This window comes from Phyllobates terribilis, unplaced genomic scaffold (assembly GCF_046119375.1).
Source record: "Phyllobates terribilis strain yellow unplaced genomic scaffold, ASM4611937v1 Scaffold_5__5_contigs__length_657084704, whole genome shotgun sequence".
Taxonomy (NCBI): domain Eukaryota; kingdom Metazoa; phylum Chordata; class Amphibia; order Anura; family Dendrobatidae; genus Phyllobates; species Phyllobates terribilis.
The window spans coordinates 620498988-620515624 of NW_027362765.1; the positions used below are offsets into that span (position 1 = coordinate 620498988).

General features: G+C 42.1%; 1 protein-coding gene across 1 annotated transcript in view; it reads right to left on the bottom strand.

Moving 5' to 3' along the window:
- LOC141273770 (protein ELYS-like) overlaps positions 1-16637 on the bottom strand; it is a 112169-nt gene that overhangs the window by 37653 nt on the left and 57879 nt on the right. Inside the window, exons 23-25 of the mRNA XM_073686107.1 lie at positions 7605-7736; positions 6286-6415; positions 3805-3952 (exon numbers count right to left, since the gene is read on the bottom strand). Of these exons, the coding sequence (XP_073542208.1) occupies positions 3805-3952; positions 6286-6415; positions 7605-7736 (410 nt within the window). The remainder of the gene's footprint in view (positions 1-3804; positions 3953-6285; positions 6416-7604; positions 7737-16637) is intronic.

A 16637-nucleotide genomic window follows, 5' to 3' on the forward strand; every position in this document is an offset into this window, starting at 1 on the left:
TATCGCTGCCTACCTAATATGAACTTCCGCAATCTCTCCTACATTAAACACGTCTCGACGTCCACCCCCCTGCTCCCCCTCTCTGGAGCACTCTGGAATGCCTGCTCTGTCTACAATAAGCTCCATGTGATTCATGACCTCTTTAACTCTCGCAATCTATCCTTCCTGGGCTGACATCCTCCGACACTGCCTCCCCTGCTGCGCTGTGCTACAGCAGCCTCCACTTCACCCATACTCCTCACCCTGGTAACAGGCATGGTGGAGGAGTGGGTCTTCTTTCTACCAACTGGACCTTCAACCCAATATCACCTCTACAGTCCCTAAACCTCCCTTCTTTTAAAGTCCACACTGTCCGCATCTACTCTCTTTCCAACCTCCAAGTGGCCGTCATATACCGACCTCCCGGCCCTGCCACTGCCTTTATTGAACAATTCTCCACCTGGCTTCTTCACTTTTTCTCTGCTGACATTCCCACCATCATCATGGGTAACTTCAACATCCCCACCGACACCCGCCAGTCAGCAGTCTCCAAACTCCTGTCGCTTACTTCATCTTTTGGACTTGGTCCTCCTGAGCCACCCACACAGACGGACACACACTAGACCTCATCTTCACTCGACTCTGCTCCCTATCTAACCTCACAACCTCCCCTCTCCCCTTATCTGGCCACCATCTACTCACGTTCTCATCCCTGTCCTCTTCACCTGTCAGCCATGTCCAGCAACCATAACACCCCCCGCAGAAACCTCGCACATCTAGACACTCACACACTCTGACTCTATTCTACCACTAGCATCCATATCTTCACTCCACGACACAGTCAGCGCCACTGCTTTCTACAATGCCACTCTCACATCAGCTATTGTCGCGGTCGCCCTACTCGTGCATGGCAGAGTGCGACAAATCAAAAGAAAACCCTGACACAATAACCTCACTAAAAAGATTCGGCAAGTGTCCAAGGTTGCGGAGCGGTGTTGGAGGAAAACACATTCGAAAGAGGACTTCACTGCATTCAAACACGCAACACTCGCACTCAAATCAGCCCTCACCTCTGCTAAACAGGCCCACTTTACATCCCTTGTATCTTCCTTATTCTACAAACCCAAACAGTTATTCAACACTTAACTCCCCTCCTCCGCCCAGCACTGTCCCCTCCGACCTCCCTAATCGCTGCTGAGGACTTTGCCACACACTGCAAAAATAAGATTGACCAAACAAGGCAAGTCTTTATTGTTCGACCACCACAAACTCCTTTGCATACCAGACTAATGCCCTTATGCCATAACCACCCTCTCGATCATCAATGAAGGTGAACTTCCTCATCTCCTCTCCAAATCACACCTCACTACTTGTGCACTTTACCCCATCGCATTCCACCTCCTCCCCAATCTCACCACCACACTTATTCCATCCCTAACCCATCTCTTCAACCTATCACTAACATCTGCTACCTTCCCCTCTGCTTTCAAACATGCCACAATCACGTCTATCCTCAAATAAACATTGCTCGACCCAACTGCTAAGTCCAGCTATCGCTCCATATTGCTGCTCCCATTCGCCTCCAAACTCCTTGAACAGCAGTTCACGCTGAACTTTCCTCTCATCTAACTCTCTTCGACGACCTACAATCTGGCTTCTGTCCTCACCTTTCTACTGAAACGGCCCTGACCAAAATCACTAACTTACTTATAGCCAAAGCTAACAGACAATTATCAATACTCCTCCTTGATTTGTCATCTGCCTTCGACACAGTTGACCACTGCCATCTACTACAAATCCTCTCTTCCTTTGGCATCAAAGACCTTGCCTTCACCTCATACCTTTCCAACCACACATTTAGAATCTCCCACTCTACCTCCTCATCCGGCCCTCACTCTGTTGAAGTCCCTCAAGGCTCTGTCCTAGGACCCCTACTCTTCTCCATCTATACCCTTGGCTGGAGACCACTCAAATTTCCATGGCTTCCAGTAGCATCTGCATGCTGACGACACTCAGATCCACCTCTGCTGTCCAGAATCCCTGAGTATCTATTTGCCATATCCTCCTCCTCTCACTTCAAGCTTAATGTGGATAAATCTGAACTCATTATCTTTCCTCCATCTCACATATCTTCCCCACCTGATCTATCTGTAGTAATAAACTACATCAAGCTTCCCCCCGTACCGGAAATCCGCTGCCTCAGAGTAACCCTTGAATCTGCCCTATCCTTCAAACAGCACATCCAAGCTCTCGCCACCTCCTGTCGCCTCCAGCTTAAAAATATTTCCAGAATCCGTCCTTTCCTAAACCCTCAATCTACTACATGCTTGTGCATACCCCATCATCGCCCGCCTCAACTACTGCAACATCCTCCTCTGTGGCCTACCTGCTAACACTCTTGTACCTCTCCAGTCCATTCTTAACTCTGCTGCCTGACTAGTTTATCTCTCTCCTCGCTACTCTTCTGCTTCCCCTCTTTGCAAGTCCCTTTACTGGCTCCCAATTCCCCAGCATATCCAGTTCAAACTTCTACTAACACTGACCTACAAAGGCATCCATAACCTTTCTCCTCCGTACATCTCCAAACTAATATCCCGATATCTTCCCTCACGTAAACTCCAGTCCTCCCAAGACCACCTTCTCTCCTCCACACTCATTAGTTTTTCACCCAATCGCCTAAAAGACTTGTCCCCAATATTCCCCATCCTCTGGAAATCTGGCCCCAACACGTTTGATTAGCCATCACATTCGGATCCTTCAGACAGAACCTGAAAACCCATCTTTTCAAGAAAGCTTACAGGCTGCCATGACCTTGCTGCCACCTCACCAACACCAGAGCTACTGCAACCCCTCAACCTACTGTCTTCTTCCCCATCATCCTGTAGAATGTAAGCCGCAAGGGCAGGGCCCTCTTCCTCCTGTACCAGTCTATCATTGTTAGCTTCTTTACTGTAAGTGATATGTATTTTGCATGTAACCCCTTCTCATGTACAGCACCATGGAATCAATGTTGCTATATAAATATTTAGGGTAGAATCCTACTTGAGCACACACGAAGCAGGACGGACACTCATCTTCATGTCTCCTGAGGTCACATGACTGCCGCAGTCAATCGGTGGCTGCAGACTGACAGCAGCCTTCACATTTCTATCCTGAGGCGAATAAACTTTTTGCAAAGATGTAATTATGAAGATTGTAGTCAATCAGTGGCTTACATGAGTCATGAGACATTATTGTTCATCAAGACACTGGCGGAGTACACAATCTATGAGCAATGCAGATCCAGGAAGTAGAGAATTTTTTAATTTATGGGGCCAGCAATAAAGGAGTCTTTTAATGGGCAACCACTTTAAAAAAAAAAAAAAAAAAAAACTTTTGTTTTAAACAAGTCAGTTAAAGGGGTTGTCCGGTATTGGAAAAATATATATTTGCAATGCATGTATGCACTTAAAATATGTATTTAAAAAAAAAAGGCATACTCACTTTCCAGCACATTACATGTCCAGGCTGACTGCTGCAGTCAGGGGACCAAGAGCACTTCATAAGAGAAACATACTTAAATGATATTTCTATATCAGACAACCCTTTAATGTCTCACTATTCTATTAATTTATACCATTTGAGTTTTACATGACTAAGCAGAACAAGACAAGTCTCTTGACTACAGCTACAGAACTCTACAGAAATGGTCTCCTACCAAAAGCATTTTAATGTCACTGTGCCACAAAAGATACATTGGTTCAAACATAGAAGAGCTTAAGTACTGTGTAGGAATGGGAGTACCATAAATGGATTCTCAGATGAAAGCCCAGGCACATTTCTTACCTTTTATAAGGAGAGAAGTCTCTACTCTCACTAGCTGCAGACACTTCCTTTATTTTCAGCAGCACGTTACGGATAAAGTCAGCTTCGGTAATCACACTCCCTGAGGGAGCCGGTTTTGCAACAGTAGATAAAGGTTTGGGTCTTGTCACTAGAATAAACAAGAAACTGTTGCTTAGTGTTGAATATTTTGGATATGTATTTGTATTTTAACAATGGTAGAGTAGTCAAACCTACAGACATTACAGGCCGCTATCCGGTGACAACTCTGCTGCCCGCTAGAACTGTCTGCCGTCACCATGTAACTGAAGACTGCCGAATCATGACTGAGTGCAATCAGCACAAATTAACAATTCTCCTATATTCTAAACAAGAGTGGGTGGTCATGTGCCAACTTCATTGAGAGTAGTGGCCGAGAGAGTCAAACCGGCTGCAACTATGCAAATTGTATAAATACCCAATTGAAAGGGAAATTGTGGCAGTGTGCGCATTGTAAACTTATCACAATTCGGCAGTGTGCAGTCACAGACTGCAGAATTCTTTTTAGCCTGGAAAACTCCTTTAATACTATTTCATCTACACTGACAAATCATCTGAAGAATGATGAATAATGAAGCCTCTTTTCTGGCCTTCATAGGACACCATAGTCAGCAGCTATGACGTCACCAGCTCCTTCCGCCCGTGTGGTTACCAGGGATGCTACCGGACGGAGTGCCCTGGCTCTACATACCACTTAGGAGATTACAGCTCCCTGCTTTACTGTATGGCCCAGGACCTGACAGCAGGTAATTGTGGGCTTCGGAGTACGTACAGGGGAGTAGACACCCCGCACTCTTTACTCACCAGGAATTCACGCCTCTAATCAAGGGACCAGCCCCACTAACTGTATGCTTTTACTAAGCACCGTGTATTCATTCTTACAGACTATGAGCTATTTAGCGGCATAGCAGGCACGTTTCCAATAGCAGCAGCATTTCTTACCATGCAAATGGACGTTAAACAGAGAAACATTATATTTATTAACGCTTTGCCTAAATATCATATATAGCTTGTCTCCTTAGGAATATTATTTTATTGTCCAAGTTAATTTCCATTGTGAAATTTGTTTAATATAAATTCTAGATATTACTTTCTGTTTTGCGTGCTCCTCTTTTCTATTTTCTGCTACCTCCAATCAGTGCGACAGTACCATCTATTTATGACTATTTACGGGCCGTCACACAGGACCCGTGCTTCTGGCTGCAGCCTAGTATTTCTTCCTTACCATCTCCTTTGGCGCTAGTATATGTTGATACTACATTTCTGTTTATTTTATGCATTTATTTTAGTATTAATAGGCAGACGACAATCCATAATGTTCCTGTCTTGGCATTTACACATTGGTCTATGGGCAGAACTTTTGCACATAAGAATTGAACACTATTTATCAAGCTGGAGATCAAGGTCATACGCGCAGTCCCACTATATATCGCTTTCTTTTCACTGAATACGCATTGCTCTTACCTGTACATTATACATTTACATTTGGTACTTCCATTAGTCATCTCTGACACATGCATATTGTTTTTATTTGTACGTCACACGTCGGTGCCCCTAACAGACCCATGTGGTGTATTGATCGGTTATTTCTTACAGAGCTCAGATCAGACCTGGAGTGAGGGGTGGAAGATTTGAGGCTTTATATTACTTATGTGCATCAGTGCAGAGCCAGATGTCAGTCAAAGTGCTGTGAGCGGTGACTGGCCGGGCACACCTGTCTGTATGGCTTAAAGTCAGCGACTCCCTGGAGTAATATACTTCATTTTCTCTAAGAAGCTGCACTTTCAGAACAAAGTAGCTTTAAAGGGGTTATCCACTACTTTACATTGATGCCCTATCCGTAGGATAGAGCATCAATGTATGATTGGCTGGGGTCCCACACGCGGCACCCCTGCCGATCGGCTGTTATCGGTGTCAGGTGTCGCCAGCCGGAAGTCTCTACCTGCAGTGCCCGCCGCTTGTAACTGAACATCGGCCTCCCGATGAATGGGAGGAGGATGTGCAGTTACAAGCGGCGGCCACTACAGACAGACAGCCAAGCACCGCAGGCAAGGACTTCCGGCCGGCGGCCGCTGCACCGATAACAGCTGGTCGGTGGGGATGCCGCGGGCGGGACCCTGGCCGATCATACATTCATGCCCTATCCTATGGATAGGGCATCAATGTTAAAGCAGTGGGCAACTCCTTTAGGTCCTGCCCAGCCTAACTTGCAGATTAACGCTATATTGCCAGGTTTGTACCATTATTAAACGTGACAGTATCCCTTTAAATGTTTTTTAAACAGCTGTAATAGAAAGTAAGCAAAGTAACCTCAAGTTCATCTGACTTGAAAACTATGAATTTCCAGCAAATGCCAAAGCAATTCCAATATCTGTCCCCTCAAAATTAATGAAGGTGAAGTTAATAAGATATTACATACAGCCGAAAGCTACAACTTTCAGTTACCTTTCTTCCAAACAATAGAAGGATAGGATCTGGCCAGAGTTTGCTGCACACTTGGGAGTATTTTGACATAGTGATCCACTATAGAGTTTCTGGCAGCTCCTCTTTCCAGCTGGCATCTGTCAAAATCATTCTGCACAGAAAAGAAAAAGTATAAAAATACATCCATAGCTGAACACATTTTTCAGATACTCTCCTCACGAAATGCAACGTAATCTTTACATAGCAAAATGACTATGGGGGATTGCTTTAGCCAACAATTATTACATAATTAATAACCTGCTGATTGCCAAAATTGTCTGTGAGGTCTGCATATGACTCTGCAATTTAGTTTTGGAACATCCTTGCAGAATCAGCAGCTGCATGGAGATGTGCAGCAGCAGGAATGGAGAACTCCCCGTAAAGAAGGCAGAAATTACACGATCGCTGTATACATTGCTGAAAAAAGCAATGTATACAGATCAAACAAAAAGTTTATAAATTAAATGAAAAAAAGGGGTGATACGAGCGTTGCAGAGTATGACAGGCAGGTAAAGTCATCAACAGAAATTATTAAAGGAATACAAGGCTACATGTTTCAACATTGGACTGATTTCTTACTCAAGTCAGGGATGTATGCCATTTAGGAAGCCGTAATCTCCCATTACACTTTGATCCCAGCGATTATATGACCAATTAGTGTCAGGAAGGAGCCAGACCAGATCGAGATGAGCTTTACAATGCATTGATGCGATAGATTTGCTCTGTAATGGGGGATAATATGCCAAGCCAACAATTAAAAAAAGAAAATCTTTTTTAATGATGTTAAAAAAATGTGTGAAACACAAAATAAAAAGATATTTTACATAATTACATAGGTTGCAAAAAAGACCTAGGTCCATCAACCTTCTTCCACCAATTGTACATTTTGTCACTAAATTAACTATAACCCACAGTTACGTGTATCAAGGAAATCATCCAGCCTTGTATAAAAGCTGTTATAGTGTCTGCCATTACTACCTCTTGTGGTCGGGCATTCCACAGTCTGACTGCTCTGACTGTAAAGAACCCTTTCCTATGTTTCCTGAAAACAGACACCTCCAACTGGGGGTGAAGCTGCAAGCATCTATATACTGTATTTAAAAGGGGCATTATAAGGCATGTATTCGGCGCTGGCACCTCACCATCTCCGTGTTCAGACAGAACAGTCAGAGAAACTATTTTTGAAAAGGAGAGATAGCCCTTCCAGTCCTTAAAAGACAGAACTATGGAATCACTTTCACTTATTGTTATTACTTACATATATATTCATGATACTCTTTAAAATGAAACAGAGGACTTACTAGGTGATAATTGTTCAGTGACTGGTTTAGCCGCAAAGCTGGTATGTAATTTGCTCTCTGTAAATGATGTACCAACAAGATCTCTTGATTTTGAATACCTCCGTTTGTGCGCAAATATGTATGCAAGTAATCCTATAATAAAAATAAAGATTTATTAAAGCATAAGGCAAAAGGAAACCTTCACGTTCTGTCTGAATCACTGTTCCTACCGGAACAAAAGTGACAATTCTAAAAGAAACGTCGTATAATCGCACAGGGAAAATGTCCTACAATTTGTGGCAGTTAACCTTTTCCTGTCACTGCCAGTTTTAGCATTTCTGAATAGGCCATATAAAGGGTTTTTCGTGACACTGTGCTTTATTTCAGGGGTAAATTTAGGTGGATATGTCTTGAAAACAGCTGGAACTTTAACCCCTTAACGACTGCCGATACGTATTAGAACGGCAGTTGTAAAGGGGCCTTATTCCTGATTTGTTTTAAAACGGCGATTGGGAATAAGATTGTAGCGCTGCCCGTCGGCTGTATGCGACAGCTGACACCCTGCTATAATCGGCCCTGGCCGCTTTTGTAACTGATCGGGCAAATTAACCCCTCAAATACTGCTGTCAATCGCAACAGAGCTATTTAAATGGTTGTAAGGGGGTTGCAAGATCCCCTTTGTAACCATGGGACCCACAAAATGAAAACTGCGGGTACCGATTGTTATCACGGTACCTAGAGGTCATCTGATGACCCCAGGGTACGATGGTCCGTAAGATCTAGCTATAAGCCTGGTCTCACAAGCACACTCCGTGACTCACTGACCGTCTCATGCACTGCAGTACACGAAAAATGTCCCACAGTGGGACGAAGTACAAAGAAAAGTGAAAAAGTAAAATAAAATATGTAAAAAACACACCCAAAAAAGCACACCCAAATCACAAAAAGTCATTTTGCCACTCAAAAAGCAGTGTTTGTGAAAAAAAACAACCCAAAAACCCCCACAATTGTTAACACCGTATCCAGAACGACCCACTTTATAAAACTGGTCCGTTATTTATTCCTTACGGCTAACGGCGTTAAGAAAATAAAAAAAAACACCAAAAATGTCACTTTTTCATCAGACTGACTCACAAAAATTTTTAATAAAAAGCTTTCAAAAAGTCATATGAAGAAAAAAAGAATGGTATAAATTAAAATCGCCAAACCGTCCCGCAAAACAAAAACTGCAATATGGCTCATTCAGCAAAAAAAAAAAAAAGTTACAGTTCTCAGAATATGGCAATGTAAAAACTAATTCATTTTTGTAAAACATTGTTTTTAGTGTGTAAAAATAGCAAAGCATAAAAAAAACAATATAAATCTGGTATCTCTGTAATCGTACCGACCCAATGGACAAATCAGTCTTATCACTTACCACACAGTGAACGGCGCAAAAAATAAACAACATAAATAACTAAATTACTGTTTTTTGTTCATTGTGTCTGAATATCTGAATAAAAAGCAATCATAAAACATTATGTGCCCCAAAATGGCAACAAAAAAATCTGTAACTCGTCCCGCAAAAGAGGGATTTTTGGTACTCACCGTAAAAGCTCTTTCTTTGAGCCTTTATTGGTGGACACAGGTAGCCATGAGTGTATGCATCTGTCGCTGGGAGGCCGCTAGGCAAAAAAAGAATTAGCTCCTCCTCAGCAGTATACACCCATCGACTGGCACAAAGCTCGTCAGTTAGTGAACAAGCAGTAAGAGAAGCAACAAACAACCGAACTATATACAGGCCCAACAGAGGCACATAGGCCCAACATAGGCATAAACCAGGGAGGATGCCGTGTCCCCCAGTGAAGGCTCTAAGAAAGATTTTACAGTGAGTACAAAAAATCCTTCTTTCGTTATTGCTTCATTGGGGGACACAGGTAACCATGGGATGTCCTAAATCAGTCCCAAGGAGGGAATAGAATAACTGCCAAATCAGCTTGGACGGCAGGCGACCACCGCTTGCAGAATCTTCATACCTAGGCCAGCATAGACCGAGGCGTAGATATCTACTCTGTAGAACCTTGTGAAAGTGTAACGAGATGACCAGGTATCAGCTTTGCAAATCTGGGTTGCAGAGGCCTGTTGGCAAACAGTCCAAGAAGCCCCCAACGCTTGGGTGGAGAGCGCTCTTACTCCCGGAAGGGGTAGCCTGTGTGTAGCGCGATATGCCTCCAGTATAGCCGAGCGAATTCAGCAATGGTTAGATTTTGTAGCAGGGAGATCCTTGCGATGACCCTCAGATGACAAACAAGGTGTCAGAACATCTGAATGAAGCGGTCCTTGATAGGTAGACACAGAGCTCTGCTCAGGTCCAGCTTGTGAAGGGATCTTTCAAGGGGATGAACCAGAGATGACCAGAAAGAAGGCAGAACAATGTCCTCGTTGATGTGGAATGAGGAGACTACCTTAAGAAAGGAGGAACTGGTCTGAAAACTACCTTGTCCTGATGGAGAATTAGAAAAGGAGAGCGACTAGAGAGCTGCCAGCTCAAACTCTTCTGAAGGACGTGATGGCTACCAAAAAGGCAACCTTCCAGGAAAGGAATGACGACAAGATGTCATGGATAGGTTCGAAGGGGGCTTGCTGAAGGATGCTTAGACCAGATTAAGGTCCCAAGAGCCTACAGGAGGGCAATATGGCAAAGCCAGGCGAGCAACTCCATGGAGGAAGGTCTTGAGCTTGGGACGAGAAGCCAAATTCCGTTGAAAAAGAATTGAGAGTGCAGAGATCTGAACCTTGAGAGTACTGATAGAAAGCCCGGAGTCGAGTCCCAACTGGAGAAAAGCCAAGATGGATGGAAGAGAAAAAGACATGTGAGCAGAAAAGGTTGTTTTCACACCATCAAAAAAAAAAAAAGAAAAAAAAAAGGCCTTCCAAGTCCGATGTTAAATGCGTGAGGACGCGGGCTTTCTTGCTCTGACCATGGTCTGTATGACCTGGGATGAAAAACATGCTTCTCTCAAAACCAATGCCATTAAATTCAGAGACAGAGAATTCTGGTGGAAGAGGGGACCCTGAGAGAGAGAGAGTAGGTCCCTTCTGGGCCAGTCTACAGCCACCATGATTACTGGGACTCCCTCTGCCTTGGTCTTCTTGATGACTCTCGGGATCAGTGGCAGAGGCGGAAAGAGGTAAGGAAGATGAAAATGAAATCATGGAATGAGGAGGGTGTCATAACCGACTGCCAGAGGGGTAGCGAGACCTGGCTACGAAGTGAGGCACCATTAGATAGACGTCGGTGGTGCCCCATCTGTGACAGATCTTATCGAACACGATGGGGTTGAGTGTCCACTCGCCCGAGGAGAGTCTGATGACTAAGGAAGTCGGCGGCCCAATTGTCCACCCCCAGAATGTGTACTGACGATATTGCTGGCACGTGTCACTCGGCCCAGACCAGAATCCATGAGACCGCCGTGATAACGGATTTGCGGCTTGTTAAGCCCTGTCGGTGTATGTATGCCACGGCTGTGGCGTTGTCTGATTGAATGCATACTGGATAACCTGCTAGGAGATTCTACCAGTGGAGAAGGGAGATGTAGAAGACTCCATCAGCCAAAAAATAAAAAAAAGTTATAGGTCACAGAAAAAAGCGATACAAAATTTTTTTTTCAATAAAACACTCTTTATTGTGTAAAAGCGCCAAAACATAAAAAAAATATATAAATGTGGCACTGATGTAAACGTACTGACCCAAAGAATAACGCTGCCTTATCAATTTTACCACATGCGGAAATGCATTAAAAAAAACAAACAAACAAAAAAAAAAAAAACCAATTCCTGAATTGTTGGTTTTTGTTTATTCTGCCTCCTAAAAATCGGAAGAAAAAAGCGATCACAAAATGTCACGTGCCCAAAAATGGTACCAATAAAAACATTCACTTGTCCCATAAAAAACAAGCCATCACATGATTGTCGGCCAAAATATGGAAAAATAATAGCTCTCAAAATATGGCGATGCTAAAACTAGTCTATGCAAAAAAAAAAAAAAAAAAAGCACCTTTTCGTGTGTGACAGCTGTCAATCATAAAAATCTGATATGGATCTGGTATCGCTGAAATCGCACCGACCCGAAGAATAAGGTCGTCTAATCACTTATACCGCACGAGGAACGGTGTAAAAAATAAACGCTAGGGTTAGGGTTGGGATTTTTTTAAAAGTGAAAAAAAAAAAAAAGATGATATGGTGACTAGTGTTGAGCGGAAGTGCTCACTACTTGAGTCTGCATCGGGTGCTCAGGTATGCGCTGAGTATCGCGGATGCTCGAGTGACATGCTCAAGTCTCCGCCCCATATGATTCGTTGCCAAAAAAAAAAAGTTGCGTGGATTGCCTGCCATGCACGAGTGGTCCAAGCATGTTTTTTTTTTTTTGGGTGTCTAACAACCATGAAACATGCGAGTGGAGACTCGAACATGTCACTCGAGCACCCGCGATACATGGTGCATACCCGAGTACTCAAGTAGCGAGCACTTGCACTCAAGACTAATGACAACTTGATGACCTAATGTTATCAAATTCTGTGTCGTACCTCTAAGTTCAAAATGTTCACTATACCCCTTGATAAAATCCTTGAGGGGTCTAGTTTTTAAAATGGGGTCACTTGTGGGGGGTTTCCACTATTTAGGCACATCAGGGGCTCTCCAAACGCGACATGGCTTCCACTCTCAATTCCAGCCAATTTTGTGTTCCTTCCTTTCTGAACCATGCCGTGCGCCAAAACAGTCTATTTTCCCCACATATGGGGTATCGGTGCACTCAGGAGAAATTGCACAACACTTTCTGGGGTCAATTTTCACCTCTTACCTTTGTGAAAATGAAAAATTTGGGGCTAAAAGATAATTTTTGTGGAAAAAAATTAAAATGTTCATTTTTTTCTTCCACATTCCAAAAATTCGTGTGAAGCACCTGAAGGGTTAATAAACTTCTTGAATGTGGTTTTGAGCACGTTGAGGGGTGCAGTTTTTAGAATGGTTCCCTTTGGGGTATTTTCGGTCATAAGGGCCCCTCAAAGTCACTTCAATGTGATGTGGTCCCTAAAAAAATGGTTCTGTAATTTTTTTGGAAAAACGAGAAATCGCTGGTCAACTTTTAACCCTTATAACTTCCTAACAAAAAAAAAAAATTTGTTCTAAAATTGTGCTGATGTAAAAGTAGAAACGTGGGAAATGTTATTTATTAACTATATTGTGCTACATATCGTTCTGATTTAAGGGCATGAAAATTCAAAGTTTGAAAATGTCTTTTTTTTTTTTTACAAATAAATGCAAGTCATAGTGAAGAAATTTTACCACAATCATGAAGTACAATATGTCATGAAAAAACATTCTCAGAATCAGTGGGATCCGTTGAAGCGTTCCAGAGTTATTACCTCATAAAAGTGCCAGTGGCCAGAATTGTAAAAACTGGCCTGGTCATTAATGAGCCGACCACCCTCGGGGGGTTAAAGAATCTGTCACCAAATTTTTGCTATGTAATCTGAGAGCAGCATGATTTAGAATTTGGAAAATTAGAAATTTTGAAACTCAGAATTTACTGCCATGGAGCCAGATAGCTAGGTCACAAAAAAATAGTTACGCACTTAAGACGTTAACATAATTTTTCCAACATTTCTTTATTTTGCTTGGCTGTTAGAAGGCTTAAAAGTTAAGCAGCAATTTTTTATAGACATTTACTAAATCTATTTTTGAAGTGACTGAGGGGCATTTATATTGGAAACCCTCAAAAAGTGATACCATTGTAAAAACTGCATGACTCCAAGTGTTCAAAACTGCAGGAACTTTCTTAATCTTTCAGGTGCTTAACCCATTCACCACCAAAGCCAGGTGTCCCCTTCCTGACCAGGCAAAATTTTTAAATTCTGACCGATGTGTGGCAATAATTCTGGAATGCGACATCATATCTCAGTAATTATGACACATATTAGTGGTAAATTTAGGTCAATATGCTTTGTGTTTATGAAAAGATTGGAAATTTGACAAATTAAAAAAAAAGTCAAACTTTTCATTTTTATGCCTTTAAAAAAAGATGGTCATACCACTAAAAATAAATAAACTAATATTTGCCACATGTCTACTTTACATAAGCAATTTTTTTTTAAAACAATTTTTTTGTTACGTTACAATTGTTAAAAGTTTATCAGCAATTTTTCATTTTTCCAACAAAATAAAAAATGTTGGTTTTGTAAATTAAGTGACTTTGAGGTGCCTATGTGACAGAAAATACCCAAAAGTAACACCTTTTAAAAACTGCACCCCTCAAAGTCTTCAAAGCCACATTCAAGAAGTTTATTAACTCTTTAGGTGCTTCGTCGGAATTAAAGCAATATGGAAGAAAGAATAAATACAATTTTACATTTTTCCCACAAAAATGTTGCTGTGGTCCCAAATGTTTCATTTAAATCGAGAAAAAGGAAAGAATGTACCCCAAAATTTGTTGCAATTTCTCCCAAGTACACAGATACTCCATATGTGGAGGAAAACTACTATTTGGGCGCACGGCAGGGCTTGGAAGGGATAGAGCACCATTTGACTACAAAATTGCCTTCAATAGATAGTTAACTCCATGTCGTGTTTGCAGAGCCCCTATGTGCCTAAACAGTGGAATCCCCCTGACAAGTGACCCAAGTTTGGAAATTACACACCTCAATGAATATTTCTAGAGGTTTGGTGAGCACCTTGAACCCAGAAGTGCTTCACAGAATTTTATAACGCTAACCCGTGAAAATGAAAGATCACATTTTTCCATCAAATATGTTGGTTTTGCCCCAAACTTTTCATTTTCACAAGAGAAGCAGGAGTAATTGGGCAACAAAATTTGTTGTGCAATTTCTCCCGAGTACGTCGATAACCCATATTTAGGGGAAAACTACAGGCAGTGCTCGGAAGTAAAGGAGACATATTTGAATTTTGGTGTGCCATTTTGACTGGAATTTATTGGAGAAACCCCCCACAAGTGACCCCATTTTGGAAACTACACCACTTGAGAAATTCATCTAGGGGTGAAATGAACATTTTTAACCCTCAGGTGACTCACAGAATTGTATAATATTGGACTGAGTAAATTGAAGAAATTGATTAACAAATTGGATAAATTTTTCGAGTTTGCCAATACCCCATATGTGGTTGAAAGCTAGTTTTAAGGCAGAGTGCAAGGCTCAGAAGGGAAGGAGCACCATAGGAGTGCAGATTTGCTGGAATGGTTTGAGGGTGCCATGTTTCATTGGCAGTGTCCCTTACATTGCCAGTTAAACAGACACCACCAATAAATTTCCACACATTACAAACTACACCCCTCAATAAATTCATGCAAGGGTGCAGTTAACATGTGGACATCACATGTGTCTCACAGCATTTTATACCATTGGGTGGTGAAGAAACAATTATCACATTTTTAACACTATAATGTTGTTTTAGCCTTAAGTTTTACATTTTTATAAGAATTAATAGGAAAAATTGCGCAACTACCTGTGAGGTCCATTTTTCCCCCAGAGCACCAATACCCAACATGTAGCAGGAACTACATTTCAGGCACAGTGGGAAGCTCAGAAGGGAAGGAGCACCATATTGTAGTACAGATTTTACTGTTATGATTTACGGGTGCCATGACCCACTGGAAGAGCCCCTGAGGTGCCAGAACAGCAGAACCTTACCAATAGTGACCCACATTTTACAAACTACACTTCAGTGAATTCACCCTACACCACGGGTGTGTCACAGAATTTTATACCATTGAGCAGTGAAGAAAAATAATTTAATTTTCCATTTTCACACAGGAAAATGGGTAAAAATGGTACCAAAATTTGCCACACAATTTCTTCTGAATGTGGCAGTACAGCACTGCTTAGCCATACAGCGAGACTCAGGATGGAAGGAGCATTATTTGTCTCTCTGTGAACAAGTTATAGTAGAATGTGTCACAGAATAGTACCTGATGAAGACACCCGAGCAGTCTCAAAAGATTGCTATTTGTTACCATCTTTTCAGTTAGCAATTAAAAGGCATCAACCACTGAGGACTCTTAAATTTGAATATTTTTCTATCTACTGTCTAACACAGTAAAAAGATATTTTTTATCCTGTATTCATACCACAAAAATGTTGTTTTACGAGGGAAAATGGGTAGAAATGGTACCAAAGTTTATCACACAATTTCTGCTGACCAAGCAATACCTCATATGTGGCTATACAGTACTGCTTACCCACATGGTGAGACTCGGGGGGAGGAAGCGCTAGGACTCTTTGAGAATAAATTATTGTAGAATAGTTTGTGGACTCCACATACAGAGCCCAACGTACCAGAAGGGCAGAACCTCCCCCTCGAGTAACCCTATTTTGGAAATTACACCCAATTGGGAATTTATTTACAGGTGTAGTGACAATTTTAATGGATGATGCAGAGTTAAAAATGCAAACCTGCCATTGTAGTGCCCATACATTATGCCCAACCTGTGCTTCCGGAAACATGTACCCCGTAATTTAAGCGGGCCCTCAACGCTACAGAAGTGCCAAATTTGTGGACGCTAAACGTGGTTTAGGCACATTGTGCAGCTTAGACGGAGGGGGGCATTTGGATCTGGGAGTGCAGAATTTGCTGGATTTCTTTTGCGGTGAGCAATTTCACTTTTCCAGAGCCTTTGTGCAACCAGTAAGGTGGAAACCCTCTATATTTCCACTGACAGGTGACGGACCTGAGTGGGGACTTGTTTTTTTGTGAATTAAATCAAAGCTTTTATTGGGAACATTTTACATAACATTTGGGATCACATCTATACTGTGCTCTACGTTGAGCACTTACATTGGGGTTTCCATCGAAATCTCCGAATGATGTGATTCAGATGAAACCCCTGAGGGATCCATTCTCCTCTATGATGATGCAACAGAGTTCCTCTGTACTCGGTCTGGTCTCTCATCATAGAGAGCAGGATAAATGTGAGCTGAGCCTTACTTAAATCTTTAGGAGGCAAAGTGAACAAATCAACAGAATTGGTTTTATTTTTAACGCCTTCACTGTGGGTCAGCA